Raw genomic sequence first — 22,333 nt, 5'->3', positions numbered from 1 at the left:
CTGGTACTGCTGTGTTACAAGCAGCCCTGGTTCTGGATGTGACCGTCTGCCACTCTGCAGCAGAGGGCACTTCCCAAGGTGCTTCCCTCTTGGGTGTGTGGCATTAGTCATTTTATCCAATGACTAATGCAAAATGCAGAAGCTGCACTGTGAGCAGCAGCCAGAGAGCCACTCTCCCTCCACCCCAGCACAGACCCTACAGGATCAGGCTTTCTCTCACTTTCACTACTTCTGTTCGCACATATCTTTTCCTCTAGACTGCTCTGTGGGCCAGCTTTAACAGGACATATGAAGGATACAGTTTAGACTAAGAGCTGGACCTGCAGGTCTAAAATGTTGAAGGAGCCTTCATTCAGCCACACCCTGAGAGCAGCACCTCAGACATGGCCCTGTCTATAAGACATTTAGCCAGTGCTGGAGTTTGAATTAAACTTAAATGAATGCATTCAATGAGAATTGCTTAGTGTTATGCTGATGTAACATTGTACTGTTGTAAGTGTGGGACTGTCAATTTTCCTGTTCTGTATCTTTGCAGTCAGGTTTTCATATTTACTAAATGGCAAAAACTGAGTTTTCTATCTTTTTTACATGCATAGGCTCAATGTATATTTAAAGCAAGGGCCCTCACATGATTTTCAGTGCATGGTACACCCTTAAATAAATATACACACTCATCTCTGATCCTACCACAGACACAAGAATTCATCCTCTGCAATGATGCATCAAAATGCGTGTGTGACACCTGGGCTCCTCTAAGCCAGAGAAGAATGGCAACCCACACAGTTCCCCCCTAACACCAGAATCTCCTCAGCAAAACCAGCCTGTAGATTCTTGCAGCCACCATCAGGTCCGCCCCCCTGCCAATAGTTAGCTGTCTCAGCTTCTGCCAAGGTAGGATGTCTGGTATCCTGGCTCTGAGGTGGAACAGGCTCTGGGTGACAGCCATGACAGACGATCTGTTGTAGTGTGTGTATGTGTGTGAGAGAGAGAGAGAGCGCACCTATTTCTTAAGTTAAAATGCACAAAATAATCCCAGAAGGCTGCCTGCAAATATACAATTTGAAGAAGACTTTCACAACTAAGCATGGATATACTGACTGCTATGTAAGGTTCTGTATCTAATCCATGCTTTTTTATCAGACATTTTCAAGAGATCTGCTACTGATGTTCAGTCATTTTTCTCACTTTTGAAATGCAGATCTGGCTTAGTGGAGATGCCAGATCTTGTTGAAATGATCAGAAAAGAGCTTGGTATGCCTCATCACAGCACCATATTTTTGTAGTTTTTTAAATAGCAGCCATGGGTGTGTCAGGTAGCTTCCAGAAAAAAAGGTATGATCCTTGTCTCAAGGTCCCTACAACTGAATTGATTTCAGTGTTGTCATTCAGGGGTGCAGCAGCCTGCCCATGTGCTGTCAGTTGCATGGTCAGAGCCTTTCATCAGGCAAGATGTGAAGAGAGGGGCTAACAGCAGTAGGAAGACAGACAGGAAGGGAAGAAGGTGAGCAACGTGACAATGTGGTGATTCAGGACAGGTTAGTTTGCAGCACAGTAGAGTCAAACATTATTTAAAATAGAGAAAAAATAAAACCGTGGGAGGATACCTAATCCCTGGGAAATTTAGTCACAGAAGATACAAGTTATGAGAAAGCATTTAAAAAGGAGAGGGGAGGGACTTCAAGGCACATTCAGGAAAGGCACTTCATGCACTGAGTTGGCAGGAAAGAAGGTGTGGAAGCAGGCATGGGAGAAATTAATAAGCAGGACATGAATAAGCGGGACATCACAGTGGCAGGGAAGCTGAAGGCCAGAGCCAAGCACAAGAAGTAATAACACTGAAGAAACTGCGAGCTTAGTCTGGAGAAGTAGAAGAGGGCAGGCCTGACTGCTGCATTCCACTGAGCACAGTGGCACTCGGCCTTGTGGCCCCATGGGCTGGATAAGCAGTACAGGGTCAGTCCATGGGCCATATCCCACACAGGTTCAGCATGCCTGAATATGGCCACACAGCAACCCAGTTCAGTCATGCACTGAGCCAATGCCACATGCCTGGACCTGGCCACACTCTGGCTCTTATCTGTCAAACAGGGCCACGTTATCCAGCCCGCAGGGTTCCCTGGACATTTGGAAGCAAGGGAGTGGCAATTAACATTTCTGCTACTCCTCCACTGCCAAATTTCCAGACCATGGGTCAGCCCTGAAGGCTGGATGACATGGCTCCACAGACTAGGGGTTGAGCAATGGTACCTCTGGCCTAGTGTATGGTAATCATTTAGACATGCTACAAAAGGCTACTGTTATGCTTTAGTAGCTTACACTTAATTTGTAACTGGAATTCAGGGACTGGAATTTAAAAAACAACCCTGCTAGTGTATAATTCAGCTCTCTGTCAGCTGTGCTGGCTCTGCAGGGCTAACAGAAGTAAAACAAATATTTTTGTCTCCAACATAGACAGGACTGAATATGTACAAGATGTAGCACTCACGAGGGCCACTATACTAATATGATGGTCACTTTTCAGCCAAGAAAGAGCAGAGAGATGTGACCAGCTGCAGCAGCCAAGCACACGGCCAGGGAGGTTCTTTCTCAGGATGCCCAACGCAATGCAATGTAATGCACTACTGTGTTATAACAGATAAGGGGCTGTTTGACCAATTACAGGCAGAAAAGAACTGTTTTTGAGACTCACAGGATATACAGGAAGGAAGCCAAGGTGAGGGAAGAAGAGTAAGACTTTTGTTGAAGACACATAGGTGAGGGAAGGAATTGGAACCCACTAAACAAATCCTTGGTACTCTCACAGTACAATTAGCAGATTCATTCTTAATGACCTGTGATCCTGAACTCTCCGTAGGCACTTTTGTGGCATGTGATGGCAGTAGGTAAAATGATGGAATGGCTCAGCAGGGAGGTGCTGAGAAAGACCCTAATAGCAAATTTTTTTCCTGAACAGACATCATCCATTAAAAAAGAGTTAGTTATAAGTAAATATCAGAAAAATGAGTCCTATGTTTGATGTTGCATTCTTTCAAGCAGCTATTCTGACTCCAGTTCTCTTTGCCTCAGTTGATCCATCTGTAAAATGAGCATAATGATATTGACTGCTCTTTGTAAATTGCTTAAAGATCCACTGATGAGTAGTACTATAAAGTATTTTTATTATTGCTATCACTATTATTATTTTTATCAGTGCCTGTTCAAGGGAGAATGCAGAAAAGCAATTTAAATGCAGTTGTATTTCATAAGCACACAGCACTTTTCTGTGTATTTACTTTGTGAACCTAATGCACTAGGGTTAAGGCTCATAGTAGGACCAGATGTAGGTGAATGCTGAAAAAAAATCCTATAGAAATATTTTTTATATTTTAAGTAGATTCAGTTTGATTCTGTTCTTACCCGTATTGTGTTCCCTTATTGTTATGTTCACAAATTATCTAGCAAATGAACCCAACAGGAAAAAAAAAACCCTCTGAAACAATAAGCATTCAGCAAATATTGGAGGTGAACCTCCCATTGAAATTTTTAGGGTAACCTGGAAAATTTAAAGACAAGACTAGTAGGGCCAGATTCTGATAGCATGTCTTTGATATATGTCACACATTTCTTTCATTGCTTCCTTGTTCTTGCCATCTGTCCATTAATTTGGGTCTGCTGTCTTTCGGGCATTTTTTCTTTTGTTTTTCCCCTTTTATACAGTTTGCCAGCTCTCTTGCTTGCTGTATTTACCACTGAGTCAAGCCTAGCTAAGTGTTTTTTTGTCCCTTGTATACTCCAGAACACAAATAGATCTATGTTGTTTTATGGGGACAGCCTTGCTCTCTCTTCCTTTAATGGATTTCAGAGTGTTTAGGGAGACCAACATTGTCGCTATTATTATGGTATGTATCTATTTAATGCAGGCAAATAGAAATCAATTCTAAGTATATCAATAGTTGTCTCTCTTTGAGCTGCCATCAGCACGCTTCTCAGTGCAGAAAGACTGACATGGCATATACTAATTTAAAAACTGTTTGATCCAGAAGCTCTAGTTTCCTGAATACAACTATTTGCTCCTTTTATCTTCTGAATATTGTATGCTATATATAGATGCTTACTGCTTGGTGCATCTATATGTGCATAGGCTGCTGGATGGGTTTACTCCAGAATAATTTACTTTGGAGTAAACCCACCCTGGGCAGACATCTACATGTGCACCCATTTCATAGTTTCACAGTTAGTAGGCTCAGAAGGGACCTGAGCAGATCATCGAGTCCAACCCCCTGCCATGGCAGGAAAGAGTACTGGGGTCAAACAAGCCAGCAAGGTGTTCATCAAGCCTCCTCTTAAAGACCCCCAGGGTAGGACCCAGCACCACTTCTCTTGGAAGTTGGTTCCAGATCCTAGCTGCCCTGACAGTGAAGTAGCGCCTCCTGATATCTAGTCTGAATCTACCCTCTGCCAGCTTGTGACCGTTATTCCTAGTCACTCCTGGTACTGCTTGGGGGAACAGGGGCCGATGCCTGCTGGTCCCCTCTGATGTGGGAGCAAATTTTCTGGTCCTGGCAGCAGCCTGCGCCCACCCACTCTGGACCTGCATCAGCCCCCTGTAGCTGCCAGAGGGAGCTCCAAGTTTCCCCTGGGTGCTAGCCTAAATGCTGACAAGGAGCTTGGGGCCAGGAGACAGCTGCCTCCTGGCAGGGACTGAGAGATTGCTCCCTGCCCCTGGGAGCTGCCTGCTGTTGAGGCAGACACCAGTGGCAGAGTCCAGGTGGGGACAATGTCCCTCTGCCCCGGCAGCAGTAAGCTCCTGGCCCTGGCTCCCTGATCAGGAGCAGGGAGCTTGGATAGAGCTGCAGGAGGGGGGCAGGTCCCAGCCCCCTGCCCCTATTCACTGATGGGGCAGCTAGCAGTGAGCCTACGGTAGTGGGGGCTCACCTGGGGGCTTGCTTCTAGCTGCCCCACTGGCAGATCAGGGCAGGGGACAGGGGGCTGGGACCTGCCCCTCCCCTGCAGCTCTTCCCAAACACCATGCCTCAATCACCCCATTGGAGCATGGGACTGGACAAAATCTACAGAGCTGGGACCTGCCCCTGACCAGGACAGCTCCCAGCCAGCCCCAGACATTGCAGGAAAGCCTGAAGCCTGTGCATACAGCCTGAAGCTGGCTGGGGACTGTCCAAAATAGGACAGTCCTCAGCCACCTCCAAGCTGCAGGTCCAGACTTCCCTGTGCAGCCCAGAGCTGGCCAGGAACTGTCCCAAGCAGGGGCTGGTCCCAGCCAGCTCCAGGCTGGGCGGGGAACTCTCCTTGTGCAGGGAGCTCCCTGACCCTGCTCTGTGATCATGGAGTGGGAGCTGGGACCTCCCTCCTGCCAAGGCAGCAGGACATTGTCCCTGCCCAGGCTCCAGTGGCAGAACCCATCTCAGAAGCAGGCAGTTCCTGTGGATAGAGAGCAATCTCCTGCCCCCTGCTGCCTGTCTGATGAGGAGCAAATTTGCTTTTAGTCAGCTGTGTACATGTGCCTTACTGCGCAGTAATTATTCAGCAGTTATTTGCTACTTGCATTTGCAGTAGCAAATTAACTGCTGAGTAGAGCAAATTACTGCACATTAAGGATCTGTACGTGCAGACACAGATGCTTATTGTTCAGTAATTTGCTCTACTGCACAGAAAAGCATTTTATGTACACACACCTGTGGCAGTGCCTACCACTTTAAGACCATCGGGCAGACTGTGGAGCAGGTGAGCTCAGGCCGAATTAGGTAGTCACCTGACTGCAGAGGTCTGCTTGATTGGAGAGGGGCTGGGCAGACAGAATATAAGCCTAGACCCTGGGGGCAAGACTGGCAGTTACATCAGGGGAGCTGAAGGAGTTACTGCACACAGTTTGAGAACTGCAGCTCCTGTAACAACCTGGAGGAAAGGATAGGAACTCTTGGGGATGAAGGAGGTTCCAGGGGACCCTGAGGGGTCCCTAGCCTGGCTGGGGTAGAGAGAGTGGGGTCATGCAACCAGGCCCCAAAGAGTAGAACTGGCTGCCTGGAGAGAGTGTGGTCTGCCTGGCTAGGGCAGCGAGCCACCAGATTAAATAAAATAAGCCTGTGGAGCTCAGAGGCCAGGGGCACGAGTAGAACTGTGCTAGGCAAAAGGGGTACCAGCAGAGTGCTAACAATGAAGAACATGAGGACTTTGAGGCCCTGGGACTGGTGTATGGGTTTATGGCTCTGAGAGTGAGGCCCAGATTGAGTAAGAGGGTAGATGGCCAGGGAGGCATTGTACCACCTTGACTGGCCCAGGCAGGGCCAAAGGGCAGTGGTGTCCACTGTGCCATAGAAGGCCAGGCACCCTGACTAGTCAGGGAGCGGGGCCAGGCCTAGACGGGCAAAAGTCCCTAGAGTGGGGGGACCACTGGCAAGACATGGGAGGCGGAACCATCTTAACCCGTATGAAGGGGACAAGTAGAGCCACCTGAAAGTCAGAATGCAAGGGACTGACATGAGGCTGAACAAAGGGTTATGGTGAGTCCAAAGAAGAACTAGGGGCCAGAAAAGAGAAAAGTCTTCCAGGTAGGAGGAGGTATACCCCAAGGGAGAACAAGGGAGAGCTCAACAAGGTAGCCTGCTACTGGTCCTGGGTAAGATCTGAAATTGCACCCTACTGGAGCTGGTTAGTGTGGGGGCAGTCTCCAGGAAATGCCACTCATGGGCCACTCCAGGGGAAGGCAAGGATATGGCATCAGAAAGCCTCAGCTCCCACTGCCTTGTGGGTGACCCCGTGGAGGAGAAATGCTAACAGGGCACACCCTGACAGAAAATCACTATGGGACCAAGGCCTACTGGGGACCAAGGCCCACTGAGTAGGGCCTGAGGCCTAAGGAAGACAGTGTAGGGCCAGGGCCAGGATCCAGAGAGGGACCTGAGGCCTAAAGTGTGAAAGTGTGGGTCCGTGGGGGGCCAGTGTGTGAGTGTGGCCTACATGGGCCAGAAGTTGAGTGTGGTTCAGTAAGGGGCTGGGGAAGTAGTGAATTTGGATGCCATCTGGGAGGCATGGGACACAGTATAGAGACAGTTTGGAGCTGTATGTTTAGTCGAAGGCACCAGGGCCACAAATGGGGCAGCCTCCTGCATTATATCAATTCGTTTTACACCAAAAGCATGGTGGGAGAGATTAGGACAGACTGCCCTAAACAGGGGCAGCATCGATCTCTTCAGGAGCCCAGGAACACTGCCCCCCCCCCCCGTTGCACTCCCATTTTTTAGCAATCTTGCAACAACATTGGGACTTCATTCTCAGACCATGTTATCATTTACACCTGTGCGAGTGAATCGTTTTGCTTTGGTGTGATTACTCAAGGCAGTGCAGGGTTGGGGCTCTGGGGTCAGATCCCAACCCACAGTGAAACCCTTTGGCTCCACACTGGTATCCTCCATCCATCTGCCTGACTGGCTACCTACCTACCTAAATATTAAGCCTAATGAGCTCTAGTTGAAGCATCCCACAGACATTTTTGAACACATGGGACTTAATACACATGACACTGTGAGCCACACGTGATGCATAGGGGGGTTACGGGGTGGGGGGGTTGAGATTGGCTGCCAATGGTTGGGGAGTGAGGAGCAACAGCTGATCAGTGGCCCCCCAAGAATGTGGGGGTGCCAAGAGAAGTACTGGTGGCACTTCCGGGTTTGCCACTGGTACTTCAGCAATTGGCTGCTGCCCCCCCCCCATTGGCAATCAGCTGCTGGTGCCCCCCCAGGATCAGGAAGCACCAGTTGCTCATGCTGTGGCTCTCTGGAAACTGCTCGAATTAAAAGGTTCCCCACCCCATCCCCACGCACATGTATAGGCAGCCTAAGTACCTTAATCATCAGGCTATTGGATGGTAGAGAAAAAAGACCTTCCACCTCTCTTGTTTAAGCCGTCCCATGGTGCAGAAAAGAATTCAAGATTCACTGAGCCAGGAAGAGGAAGCAGGATTGAACATGATCTGTAACACCAATGATTAGGACAGCCACTTGGGTTAGGTTACAACCTTGCTTTAAGTATACTGTGGCTAGGGACAGACATTTAAAAATCCTGAGCCTGAATTGATTCAGTCTTTGCAGGTTAGTCCAGCTTGGCTGGGCTGAACCAGTTTGTATCTGTACAGACATCCCCTCTGGACTGAAGAAACATAGGCACAGGCTCGGGCTAGACGCCAGAGGGACACTAGAGCAGCCCTCCCTTCCCTTCTACAGTGCTAAGCTGAAGGGGGGTGGTGAGGCTCCAGCAGGACGCTCAGATTAGGTAGGGGTTCCTCCCCTTCCCGCCCCACTGCTCCTGACCAGTGACGGAGCCAGCAGGGACTTACATAGAGAGTAACACAGTGTTTATCAGCCCATCAAGAAAACAAAAACCTCTCTCATTTGTTCAAGCTCTTCTTTTAGCTCCAAAAAGCCATAAGCGGACACTCTCCTGTCTGCCTTACACAGACACCTCTCAGGATTAGGTAGCATACCACATGCTGGCTACAGTCTGTGATGTGGGAGGGGAGGGGGAATCCCTTCTTGAGTAGGGGGAGGAAGAAGGAGGCAGGAGGAAGCCAGGCAGATGCCACTGTGCCTGCCATCTGTGCCAAAGCTCCAGCCAAGCAGCATGGGGCCAGGGGCAGAGCCAGGTCTGCTGTGGAGCAAGGAGCCCTGCCCAGGGCTGCAAAGCATCTGGAATGCTGGGGGACTCTGGTTTAAGTTAAACCAGGAAGGGGTCTGGGACAGACATCGCATAAACCGGTTTGACCAAAATCAGTTAAGTCTAATACTACATTCAACCAGGTTTATCTCAAACTGGTTTCAGCCATTTTGAAAGTGGTTTATGTGCACTGAACATCTGTTCTGTTACAGGTTTAAACCAGTTTCTGATCACTTAAATTGATTTATGTATAACGTCTGTCTCTAGCCTTTGAGCTTGTATTACACTACAACACCTCTGTCATTGAAGCCATGTCAGCAGAGCCTCTTAGTGTGTGCTGGCAGAAGGCATTCTTCCGGTACTCTACTGTCAGTAGGGGTGCATCTGCACCAGAGGGTTTCTCAGTCTCTTATCAGTGGAGATGTGTGACGTTTTCATACCTGCTAATGGATTTTAGCTATGCTGACAGCATTCTGTAACATAGACTTGTAATTTATTTACATTAAACATTAATTGGATAATACATTGACGGTCCTTTGAGTAGTAAGTGGAATCCAGGTGAGTGCGCTAAAAAAACTAGGCTAGAAAATAATGTTCCTCCTTACTTCCTTCTTCAGGGAAAATTATAGTCAGTTGGGGTTAGCATTGTAGCTACCATTGCATCCCATACAGCAATTGCTCTTACATACTATGGTGAGGAGTGCCACAGAAAAGCTTAAGACAGACCTGTGGATAGATAACTGCTTATGCCCTGCCTAAATTGTTTGCTCCCTTAATAATCCTTAGTGCAATCACACTTGTTTTCCTCGTAATCTTTTTTTATGTATATCTTCATTACCACAGCAAATGGCAGTTTAACTGAGCCCCATGATGCTTGTCAATAATACAACCAGCTCATCAAAAACATTTCCAAACATGAGGAGCTGCACATCCCCAAATAAGCTAAACCAAAAATGGTTATTGCCTAAATTGCATCCTAAGTAAGTAAAACATAATCATATTAAAAGGTGTTGCACTTACATAAAACTTTTAAATAACATGCTCCAGAGAAAAAGAATTGCTCCTAAGCCTTCTTCCCACCAATATCTCCTTACATTTTTAAATATTAATCTTCCATCTACTTGTTTCTTTCTTTAATTAGTATCCCATAATTGGCCTGATTCCTACTGCTTTGAACTTGTAAAAATGACTGTCTGAAACCCTGCCTAATAGCATGGATACATTTTTATGATCACTTTGCAAGGAGATAAATACCTACAGAAGATTCAACCCAGACCCAGTTGTCACATGGTTGGGGAGGCAGGAGAAGTACATTCTGAGCTGTTCTGGGCCATCCTACATAGTTTGGTTTATTGATGCCACAAGCAGAAAGGGAAAGTGACTGGGGATAAGCCTCTCCTATCAACAAATAGACAGGGAAGCTATTATGAATTATGAGAAGGCATGAGAGGAGTATTTATTAAAAGTGAATCATTTGTAGAAAACAGCCATCTTCAGTTTCCAGGCGTGAGCTTCATGTGTACAACTTTCTGATCACCAACATGTAGTTTCTGAAAACTCTCTCCTCAAAAGCAGGATTCAGAATTGCTCACTTCTGGTGAGATTTTCCTTTTCACTTTGTATTTTGCACATTTGACCTATTATTGTATTGGTCATATCAGCGCTGTGGTACATACAGCCCACAAGAGGTTAATGTGTAGCCCCAGGCTGCCACTCCCCTCCTGGCTCCAGTGGTTGCTCCAGTGCAGATCTCCAGACTCTCCTCCCCCCTCCCCACCAACACACCTTCCCTAGCTTTCACTTCCTGCCTTCCTTGCATGCATGGTGTGGGGGGTGGGGCAGGGAGGACACCCACCCACTGCTGCTGGGGCAGTCTGCAGCTGGGCAGATAAGGGGGGTCCTTGGCCCCCTCTGGTGTGACCTCCACAACAGTCACACCTGCACCCCCTGGCCTTAAGATGTTGAATTGTTTGAATAGAGTCAAATGATAACTGAATCCTACTTTCTTTTCCCATCTGTCAGCTCAGCAGTGACAATGAAGCCAAATAAACTCATGCCACTCATTCAGTTCATATGGCCTAGCAATCAGCCATGACACTTTGGCTTCCATTCATGACACCAGGGATTTCATTGTGGTCTTCCATATAAGCATTAGCCAGCCCTACAGTTACAGGACTTCCAATGACAAGTAAGAGCAGATGAATTTGATCCAGCAAGCTGCCAACTAGAACTAAATTATCTCTTAGAACAAATTGATCAAAGTGGAGCAAAGGTACTTATGAATCCAGCCACATGGTTAGATGTTGAGAAGTGAATAACAACTAACTGACCTGCATATATAATAGTCTGAAAGTGTGATGTTATTGGTCACAAATTTTCTGTGTTCAGGCTATAAACTGAAGGGCTGCAAACAACTGAAGAAATAGGTATCTTTTGGGAAATCTGGGAAACCTGATGGGAAGCGAGGGCTTGCTCTACTGTCCCCCTGGTTTCTAGCCTGAGCCAGTGCAGGCATGTGCCTGCATTCCCAGAATCAAAAGTGAATGTCAATTCACTTGCTTCCTGGTTCAATCTATGCAGGTTAGACTAACCTACAAAGATTGAATCAATTCAGGCTCAGGCTTTTTGAAGGTCTGTACTTACTCCATGTGAATAGTTTGAATTAGACTGCAAACTGTGTTCTTAACATTACAGATCTTTGCGTTTCTATTTTGTATTCTTGAATTTCTATGCAAATAGTTTGGCTGGAGCATCCTGTTTTGGTTCTGCTGTAACAATGAAGCCAGCTTTTAATTTAGAACCACAGAAGATATCTTGAACATATGTTTTCAGTCCTGTGCACTATCTTTGCCTTCCTTTATAGCCCTTAGCTCAATTCTCAGCATGGCATTTGATATAACACATTTATAACGCCTCACTTTCCACCATCCATGACTTATCCCTTGCCAGTATCTCTACATCTGTGTGCTCTCTCTCTCTTGCTGCATTCCTTCCATCCTTCTCAAGTGAATGCCCAAGTGCTCTTCAATCTCCCTCCTTTGCTTTGATCAAATGCACCATAAACAAACCCTCCACATTTATTTTCCAATTGTATGAGCAGTGCTAAAGACCCGACTTCCTGAATTTCCAGCATTCTTCATATTAATCCCTAGCATTGTTGTTTGAGTACATCCACATCCCTCAAAGCATACGCTCCTTATTTCCAGCAATGATTACTTACCTCCAGCAATCATTATTACAACTCCTTCTGGCTTGCTGTCCTCACCAAACATCAGTGTACCACAGACTGCCAATCTCTGTCTTCCTCAGATATCATCATGCCAAATGTCACTTTTCACTGATCCAGTTGTTTCATCCCTTCTGGCCTTATCATTTCCCCTTTTCTCTACAATAGCCGTTCAACTAGTCACAGGCCAATCTCTCTTCCCAGGGTGGGCCCTTGGTAATAGGAGCACCTTTCACCTGTCTGATGGATAGGCCTTGCCTTGAATTTAATTTTGGTGAGCCTCCAACCAATCCTGCATAACTATCCACCTGTTCTCTTTTTGCTGATCTGCAAGGCAGCATGGTACAATGATTGATAAGGCCAAAAGATGGGTAGTCAGGAGGCATGGGTTCTGCCCCAGTTCTGCCACCAATGTGCTGGATAGCTATGCATAAGTTCCTGAACCTAGTTTTCATATATGTTCACTGAGAACAAAGATACAAAGTGCTCTGGCATATAGATTAAAAGCACTATGTTCAAGCCCATTATTATCATTGTTGTTATTATGAACTTTGAGCCACTTTTCTCCTTACTCTCATGTAGCTGCCCTTTTCATATTTATGATCCTTTTTTTGATTCATTTTTTTTTTGGACAAGTGACGGCTTTTGCAGTAGACTCTGAAATTACTGGTACCTGCCCTGCCCTCCAAGAGCTTTCTTATGAATACAAAGTATGAATGCCACTTAGCTATAATAACTTTGCTTTTCTTTCCTTGTTTTAGGGAGTGCTGCCAATTTTTTGGAGACAACGGCTTGACTCTGAAGGCTTTTTTTACCAAGGCAGCACCCTTTGGTGTTCTTTGGACACTCACAAACTACCTGTATTTACATGCAATAAAGAAAATAAACACGACGGATGTCTCCGTGCTGTTCTGCTGCAACAAAGCTTTTGTGTTCTTGCTTTCATGGATTGTTCTCAGGGACAGGTTCATGGGAGTGAGGGTAAGTGACTCCTCTCTGTCTCTCTAACTCTTTCATGTTATCCTTTTCCCAATATATCCCCATTGGCTCGTTTGGATCAAGTAACAGTTTTCCCATATCACATAAAAGGGGAAGCCTGAATCAGCATAGAGTCACAGAACTGTAGGGCTGAAAGGGACCTCAGAAGATCATCTAGTTCAACCCTTTGATCAAGGCAGTAGCATCCCTGACTAAATCATCCTCAGTCAAGTGGATTTTAAGCAAAGCAAAACTTTTAGGCACCCTGCCAACTAGGGGAACCCTCAGGTCTGAATGACCTCTAGGAGGAATAAGACACCAAGGAACAAGATCCTCAGTAGTATATTAAGCTAATATCCTTGCAAACTGTACAAGCTACCTTTCCTGCTGTCTTTACCAGAGAGCACACAACGAGAATCATCACTGTGGGGCTATCTCTAGGCCCCTGCTGCCACTTCCTCTTAGAACTCAGTTTCTTTGCTCATTGTTCCTTAGAAACAAGGTACCTTATGCTAGCTTGGAGTGAGAAGGATAAGTAGTATCCCCAGGTTGTTGTGAACATTTGTCTTCATGTGCCTGTTCTCTTTTGATAAGAAATTAGCCTGTGAGACTTAGAAAACATTTTTTTTAAATTCCACTTCTCCGCAAGCTCTTTACCTGTCCTTGTGCCATTTGTTCACATTATGTGAATGTATTTGTACTAGCTAATATTTAAATATAACAAAACCCCTATCACATTGGAGTATTATTAAGTTCTGTATAACTGGTTGTACACTTCAGCTGAGATAGACATGGAGGTAGATAATTTAGGTTCCTTTCCTCAAGTGACTGTTTCCAGAGCAGTTTGTTTAAGTATGCAAGTGGTAAGGAACAAATATAATGGCCTTGTAGAGCAACCCAGAGCAGACAGCAATCCATTCCATGACTGTTTAGTTCAGGCTAGGAGTTAGAGAGATCTGTATGGAAATACCTGAAAGCCACTCTCAAAGGTAGAAAGCTAGAGAGAGCTCCAAGATCCTGGTCTGTGTCCATTCATTGAGGCAGAGAACCAGGTTGTATCCTCACATGAATAAGACAGTGTGCAGGAGCCTGAGAGCCCCTTGTGTATTCCATAGCAGATGTTGTCAGCACAGCTGTAATGCACTGTGTTAACTTCACTATTCAATGTCCATGGGAAGACACTGGCTTCCTCACAGCCTGCTCACTCTCCAGCCCTGCCATACCTTTCAGGGACATGTTATGTCCTACAGCCTGGAGAAGGATTTCATTATCCTATGAAGCTGACTGCACAAAAGAATTTGGGCTTTTCAATAGGAACCTTTGGGTCTGAGTGCAGTAGCCCCATTCTCCATAACTTGTAGGAAGAATTAGACCCCTAAGAACAGGAGCCAGCAAGATGAGCTGGAAGCCACCTGAGTTAGCTAGTCAAGTGGTTTTTCTGTCCTACTCCTGGCTGGAGGGAGTGTCTGCCAATCTCTCCTGTGGAAGCTGTTTCACTTTATATGTTCATTGGGTCAGAGGCAATGCCTCGGACTGTGCTTACGAGCACCCTGAGAAATAAGCCTCCTAGCTATTTCCCACTCCCTGTGCACCACCAGCTGAAAACTTGACTTGTAGCTGTGGTAGAAGCAGCTCCAGGCACATCCCTGCCAGTCCACTTACCATGCCCAAGACTGAAGGCTTATCCACACCATGGGACACTGTGTCCCAGCCAGACCCTTCCCAAGCAGGAGTCACCTGTCTGCTGCCACAGACATACTCCACAGGAGGCCTCCTTAGCAACTGCTGTTATGCCTGTTCAGACACCAAGGTCTTGAGAGCAGCTACAAAGAGACAATAGTACATGGCTTTGCCTGCATAAATCCAGGTTTGGAGCATGTCTTTGGGGAGGGCGTGCTCGGGCACGGCCTGACTTGGACACACTAGGCTCCTAGGCATGTGCAGGGCAGCTTCTCCAACGTGCTGTAATTCCAGCATGTCAGAGCAGACGCCAGCATCACATGTATCAGCATCCCCGCACTGAAAAATGGTGGCGGGCACTTTAAACTAAAGCTCATTCAGCAAGCTTTAGTTCAAGGTGCCCTGCTGCCATTTTTCAGTGCGGAGACACTGATACACGATGCTTTTAATTAGTGCGGCTCTTGGATCTGCGCTAATTGAAGTGCCCCCCTCTAGCCGCCTGGAGCATGTCTATAAACACCTACTGTCACTGTGGAATAGATAAGACTTAAGAGGATCCACCTGATGCAGAGCAGGGCTTTACAACTCCCTCACCCTGAGCACTGACCAATCCATATAGACACAGCCAGTGAATTATCTAACCCTGCCCTAGTTGATACTTCATTCTTTATACCAAGTAGAACCATTGCAAGAGGTAAGACTGACAGGGCCCCTCACCATAATACCTTAGCAAGCCCAATGAGTAGAGCACACATTTGAGAGTCAGGAAATATATTGGATCAAGTCTCTGCTCCAAATCAGGATCAGTGGGGATTACTGGAAGGTGGATCTTCAACATCCGGGTGAATGACATAGCCACTAAGCTATGGGAGTCTAAGGAAAGATTCAGCAATTCTGCTGCCTTGTCTTCAGGTTAACCAGAATCTGAAAATGCCAACTGAATCAGGCTCAGAGGCTAGCAGTAATTGAGGTGGGGCTTGGAGGCTTTTGGTGGGACCTCAGTGTTCAGTGTAGGCTCTTAAAGTGACAGAGAAGTATGAAGTCCCCCTGTGGATTTAAGGCTTGATCCAGTAAAAGACATAGGTGCATTGCCCTCGGAGTAGAATCCAGAACCCTGAGTTAGGTGCTCAGGCAACCCAGACAGTGCATGGGGAAAGGATGCGCAACTGCAAATGGGATTCACAGCAGGCACCGAGTGGTGCATCTCATAAACTAGTGAGTACAAAATGCAGAAGAATGAGGTGTCTCTAAAATCCCATTCCTCTCTGGGACTTAAGTGCTTAACTGTTGGCTGCAGGGCAGCACCCATGGTAAACTTGGATTCATAGCCAAGGAATTTTTCCTGGATTCTGTAGGCCAGGAAGAAGGAGCTTGATGGCTGAGCCAGAGTGGCTGGGATACTCAACAGCAGAGGAGTCCTGGGTTCCAGGCCTTGCTCCCAGGACTGTTTATACAGTTGGCATTAAACAGTCATTGGATGGAAAACAGAAAAACATCCTGGGAGTAAGTGTTAGAACTCCCAGCCGAGTGCCCTCACCCTAGGGCTACACAATCAGATTTCCCTCCCTGGCGAAGGAGTCCTGGATTCTTTGCTGCCACCATGCACGGTTCAAACAGGATGAGTAGAGGGTTCCTCTGTCCAGCCTATATTGTATCCTGATGGCTAAGAGAGTGCTAATTGGAGTGTAGAGATGTGAGTTTAAACCTCATCATGGCAGGGAAAAAATAAGCTTAGCTTAGCCTAAGTGGATGCTTTAACCACTGGGTTATGTATAAACTGAGGTTAGCAGCAGCCATATCTTAAGATAATGACATCTGCAAGTCTGTTTTGTAAGGAGACCAATCCTGGCTTCGTGTGTCCTACCAGATCAAGCCTCCTAGAGACTTAAGTGAAGAAATGCTTACTTTATGGATCCTAGTTATGGTTAGGTGCAAAACTGGTACTAGCCACTCAAGCTGGAGCAGTTCTGAGCATGACCAGAAAGGTGCATGGCAGATTCCTGAGGAATTTTCCAGTCAAGTATGAGGGGTTGAGTAAACTTAGGAACCTCCACGATTAGATGACAACTGAGCAGAAGGCTTTTTGGATTGTAATTTTGCCCTTAAGCACCTCAGTCCTGCTTCAGTCCTGCTTCAGGAGTCTAAGTTCTTTACTGGATCAGCTCTTTAGACTTTAGCAACCTCCAACGGGGAAGTCAGCACCAATGAGCATCTGGCATCCATAGCCCGTAAGTGACATTGTGTCGGGTCTGTGATTCCCTTACTGGGCCCAAGTGGAATTACAGTGGAAACATACCAGTTATTCACTCCTGCACTGTTACACCAGCAGACTTAGAGAATAATAATAATAATATTCCTAGCTCTTACATTAACACTTAAGGAGGTATCTTCTCATTAAAACTTAGCTATATTTTTAGTTATCAGGGGAGCTTTTAACCTCAGTCTATGGGTTAACTTCAATAGAAAATTAGTTTCTCAGTGATTGAAAAATCTTTTCTCACTCTTATTATTATTTCAGCAGTGCCTGGTGGCTCCAATACAGATCGTTACAAAATGTACCAGTAAAGTGCCTTTTGGCTGCACTTGTCTGTCACATTTCCTAATTATATTAACAATGAACCTACTGCAACTGATACATTTTTTGAGTAACCAAAAAAATCTAAGGCAAAATCTGAAATAATCTTAGGGGTCACTATTACTGAATCATAGGAAAGTATTGCTGGAAGGGCCCTCAGGAAACCATGTAGTCCACCTCTTGGCTCAAGGTTGGATCATTATCCCAGTCTAAACCATTTCTGACAAGTGTCTGTCTAACCTATTCTTAAAAACTTCCAACAGTGGAGATCCTATAACCTCTCAAGGTAATCTGTTCCAAAGCATAACCACCCTCTTCCTAATATCCAACCTAAATTTCCTTTGCTGAAGTAGAAGATCATTACTCCTTGTCCTATCCCCTGGCTGGCTGTATTTTCTTTTGGATAAGAACTAAAAACTCCTGTGGCCTCTGACTAGGGTATGGTACTTTTTGCCTTTTTCCCATTGTTCTGGTCAGATTCTGGTGGAGATACATTTCCTGCCTGTTTTAGTCATCTTGCATGTGCCATTGGAGATACCTATCCCAACAACTATCATGTGTTGTTGCTATACAGCTGACTTGTTTACCACCTTTTTGTGGCTGAATTCTAAGGGGCATTATGTGTGTGCGTGCACACACACACACACACACACACACACGGGAAGGACCATTTGAAACATGTTTTGTAAGCCTTTTGTATGGAAGGTGTTTTATAAACAGAAGATACCCTTAGTATCTATTACTATTAGTGACGGATTCATGCCCAAATGTTCAGAACTGGAGTTTTGAATTTGACCTATTACAGAGACAAGGGCTGAAGTTTGGATTCAGGTCTGACCATTCCCCCATTTCAAAATAGTGGAAAAAATGTGAATTAAAAGAAATAAAACCCAGGATTTTTAGTTTAAATCATTTCGTTGTTGACACTGTCTTGAGATATTGTTATGCTCTTCCTCCTGTTCCTCCTATTTCTGCTTTGGTCATAAGGAGCCACTCTTTTTCATGCTCAGGGGAGATGAGGAGGAAGAATGTTAAGGGATATCTGGGTTTAACCCTTTCATCTGAGTGCTGATGGATCCATTGTAGACATAGAATATATTTTGTTTTAGGGTTGGCAAGCCAGTCAATTGACCAGTCAAATATTGTCAGTTGACCTGTCAGTTGCCTGCATATTTTTGACTGGTCAAAGATTATTATAACAATTTCACAAAAAACTACATTTTTTGGTAGTCTTCTTCACAGAAATATGATATTTTATTGTTTTTTAACACATTTCTTAATGGAAAAAATGTCCTTTTTCTGTATATTATTTAGACCAATTGGCTTTTACAGTTTTTGATCAATATTTGACCAGTCAATTGACCAAACTTTATTTGATTGGTCAAATACACAAATCTAGTTTGTTTTCTCTGGATCCTTACACAAGTGGGGCAGAGTGAGTAGGCTCTTCCTTGGATCCTTCACATCATTTGTGAGGATTAGCAAGGGCTGCCTGAAAGGAAAGCCTGGGTTTGCTTCATGCAGGAAGGAGGCTGCTGTGGGGTTTTGTAGTTTATTTCTTCTCACCATTTGTTGAGTTGCAGGAGTGCTCAGGTGCTTCCCCACTATGAATGGGGATTTAAATGGAGTGTCTTTCCTCTTTCTTTCCTTGACCATGTGTATACTGCCTCCCCACCCAGCCCAGGACTCCTGCCGTGTTCACATAATTCCTACATTCCTGGAGCCCCAAATCATGAGATTTTTAAAGATAATAATATTGCATGTTCTCTGACTTGTGTTTTCTGAGCCTTTAAGAAGGTCACTTTCTATCATTAAACACTAGGCTAAAAGTTTCCTGTTTAAAGGCAAAATTACCCCTGAAAGTTGAGAGTCTCATGTTATCCCGAGGTTCAGCAGTTAGGGAAGTTCAAGAACAAAACTTATTTTGCAAATTCATAGTGCTTAGGGCTGGAAGGGACCTAAACAGATCATCAGGTCCGTCCCCCTGCCCCAGGCAGGAACATATCACCCCAGCCAAATATCTGTCCAGCCCCCTCTTGAAGACCCCCAAGGTAGGAGAGAGCACCACCTCCCTTGGGAGCCCATTCCAGAGCCTGGCAGCTGTAACTGTAAAGTAATGTCTCCTGATGTCCAGCCCGAACCTTCTCTCTAACGATTGTAATTAAAATAGTGAGAGTTGGCAAACCTGGATGCTGCCATCAGATCAGTGTCCTTTTTGTTGGATGGAGGCTGTTTGTTGTGACCTTCAAGTTACCATGACAAGGACTGCAGCCTATGACAGCAGTTCACTGTGTTTTGCACCCACGGGGACCCTGGAAGTCAAACAGTCACAGACTTTCTCCATTGACACAGCCACTTTCACAGAGCCAGATCCTGAGTGAGAGCTATTGCTGGGTCACTCCTCCCCTAGAAACAAAACAATCTTGTGTTCAGCAACCAGAATGTGTTATTTTTAAGATGCAGACACTTATCCTTCGAGTGCTGTCTCTTCTTTGATTGCACCAAAGTCCTGGTTAGGATCAGAGAGAAGCGCTTTCCTAGACAGCACAAGCAGCAAGAGATGTAAATCTGGCAAGCTTTTTTAGTTCATTAAGTAATACATATTTTACACTAGCCTTTGGTTATTGTACTTATCTTGCTTTGAACCTATTATTTTCTGGGTATTTCTTTAGTTACCAATGTGAATAATTCATTCTTTTATTTTGTGTCTGCTTTTCCATCAGTCTGTCTGTCTCTCTCTCACACACACATATAAGCATACCTCATCTTTAAATTTCCCTCTCTTTCCCTTTATTTTGCCACATGATTTTGTAAGTGAGTGACAAGACATCTTACTTCCTTCACAGCTGCTGGAATTTATCCACTAGGCCAGGGGTGTCAAAGTTATGATTCATGGGATGGAGCCCTTTCATCTGGACCCTGGTGCTACCCCTGGGTCTGCACCAAGCCACACACTGATGGACTGGCTCCATGTGCAGGGCCTGGGACTTACCCCACACACAGCACCTGCTCCAAAAACCAGGTCTCACACAGCATGCATCTCAGACTAGCTGGAGTGTGGGGGGCACCGTGTGCAGCACAGATCTTGGAGTGGCTGTAACAAGCTCCAGATGCAGCATGGGTCCCAGACTGACTGAAGTGGGTGCCGTGTGCAGCTCACATTCCAGGACCCACACTGCATGTGGCACCCATTCCAGCTGGGCTGGGACTTGTGCCAGATGCACATCACGTGTAGCTCAGGCCCATACCAGGTGGGAGGAGTGCCATGCAGTGCAGGTCCTGAAGCAGGTGCTGCTGCCCTGGAGCCAGCATGAGGGTGTGGGGGTTGTCTCTGAGCCCAGTCCAGCCTGGCGCCACTCATCCAGCCTTGGGGGGCTCATGAGTCTGACACCTCTGCAATAGTGTGTTAAGAGGTGTGTAAATAAGCACAGCCCAATAGCAACAGACCAGGAATTCAAGCAAAATGTGTCTGGTGCTAATGACATGCTTGACAGGCAGCCTGAGAGGCCTTCAGAGAAAATGCATATGATATTCTTGACATGCTGACAGACAGGCAGGCTGAAAGCTTTATCCAGGACCACATCTGGCACTTGTGACATGCTTGATAGAGGATGGAGCCACTGCAAAAGCAAATCAGATGGAGTCTGAATTTATCTGCTTTAGTCTTTTACTCTAGTGTCTCCTTTCATGCCACAGTAAACAAACTCATTCAGCATGCAGGAGTAGTGGTGGCTGCAGGTACTTTCTGCAGGCACAATATATAAGCACACCAAGCCAACATGCCCTGAAAGCTAAAAAATATTGATATTAATATTGATTTTCAGATTGAGCCTCCACCTTCTGGGCATATTCTAGGCTCAGCCTTCCCTGAGTTAGGAGCAAAGCTGGCCTACTGTATCAAGCCTCCGTTGCTCTTCATCCAGAACTGCACTTTTAGAATCCCAGGCCAGCAGAACGGCTGCTTGTGCTAGCATCATGTTGACTATGGGATTTTTGATAATGCTCCTCTTATGCCAGTACCTATTACATAACTAAGTGACATCGGGCCTTGATCCCTTTAGATCTCTCACAGATGGTCAGGCAGAGTTAGCATTTGGGTGGAAGACCAACAGATGTAATTTCTTGGGAGGTCACTCTCCTTTCTGAGGTCCTCTTCCTGATGCTAGTAAAGGGCACTGTACAGCTGCAAGTTTCTTATTTCATATGTTCTTTCAGAGAGCTCAGTTGGTGACCATCAGATTCATTACAAACCTACCAGCTAATTTTTTTTCCTGGCAAGCATTAGTAGTTAGCCCTGCTAGCACTGCCAAATTGCCAGCTGAACAGAATGCGTGTTCTTCCCTGCCTAACATAAAATTGTCTGGCATTGTTCTGCACTGTTACTGCATTTTCACATGTAAGTGCTTTTCAGTTGTGAGTGAAATAAGTCTAGTGTATTATGCAGAGGAGGAAAACAAGTAAAAAAAATCCCATATCTGAGCATCCTCCAAGGCTGGCAAAGTGTGGATACAGCCTCCAGCTTTGCACCTTGAGCTAGTTTGTAAATCTTGTTGGTAGCCTTCAGGCTGAAAGATGCCTGTGACCTTAGAACCATATGCACCTTGGACTCAATCCTGCAGCACAGAGTGCAGAGCTCCCTCATTCCTCTTGTGCTCAGAGGAAGCTTGCACAGGTGGTCAACAGCTTGTAGGATCAAATCCCTTCACATCAGGGTTTTTTTAATATTGAACGTTTGGGAATTTTGCTTTTTCTTTGATCAAAATAGCATCTGAAACACAGCTGCACAGAGTATTTTCTCTCCTCCTGTTAAATGCCATTTCAGGTTGATTAAATCATTTGGAACATTTTTGTCAGTTTTAACAAATTATTTTGATGAAAAGAAAAAAAAACCCTGAAAAAAGGCTAAGGAAGATAAACCTGTTTCCCTGTAATCGGAATGAAAGCTTTCAAGTTTTTTATTTGAATTGATATTTTGTTTTCAAATTTACCTCAATTATTAGCTACTAAAAATGTGTTTTGAAAAAAGCTTAAACAGCAAATGGTAGTGGTCAAGTGAACTAGCCACAATGATCCTGGAATTACAATTCGGATCCTCGGGCCCGCACTGTTCAACATCTTCATCAGTGATTTGGATGAGGGGGTAAAAAGCACCTGTTCAAATTTGCTGATGACACTAAGATGTGGGGGGACGTGGGCACACTGGAAGGATGCAACAGGCTACAATCAGA

The 22,333-nt window shown here is 45.5% G+C and overlaps 1 protein-coding gene across 2 annotated transcripts in view; it reads left to right on the top strand.

Annotated features, from left to right (window-relative positions):
• The window catches only part of SLC35F3 (solute carrier family 35 member F3), a 113,381-nt gene that overhangs the window by 74,957 nt on the left and 16,091 nt on the right, over positions 1-22,333 (top strand). For both annotated transcript variants that reach the window (XM_019549843.1, XM_019549844.1), the window contains exon 3: positions 12,634-12,853. In XM_019549843.1, the coding sequence (XP_019405388.1) occupies positions 12,634-12,853 (220 nt within the window). The remainder of the gene's footprint in view (positions 1-12,633; positions 12,854-22,333) is intronic.

This window comes from Crocodylus porosus, unplaced genomic scaffold (genome assembly GCF_001723895.1).
Source record: "Crocodylus porosus isolate Cpor-Errol unplaced genomic scaffold, CroPor_comp1, whole genome shotgun sequence".
Lineage (NCBI taxonomy): Eukaryota > Metazoa > Chordata > Crocodylia > Crocodylidae > Crocodylus > Crocodylus porosus.
This window is presented reverse-complemented; position numbering and strand designations above follow the sequence as displayed.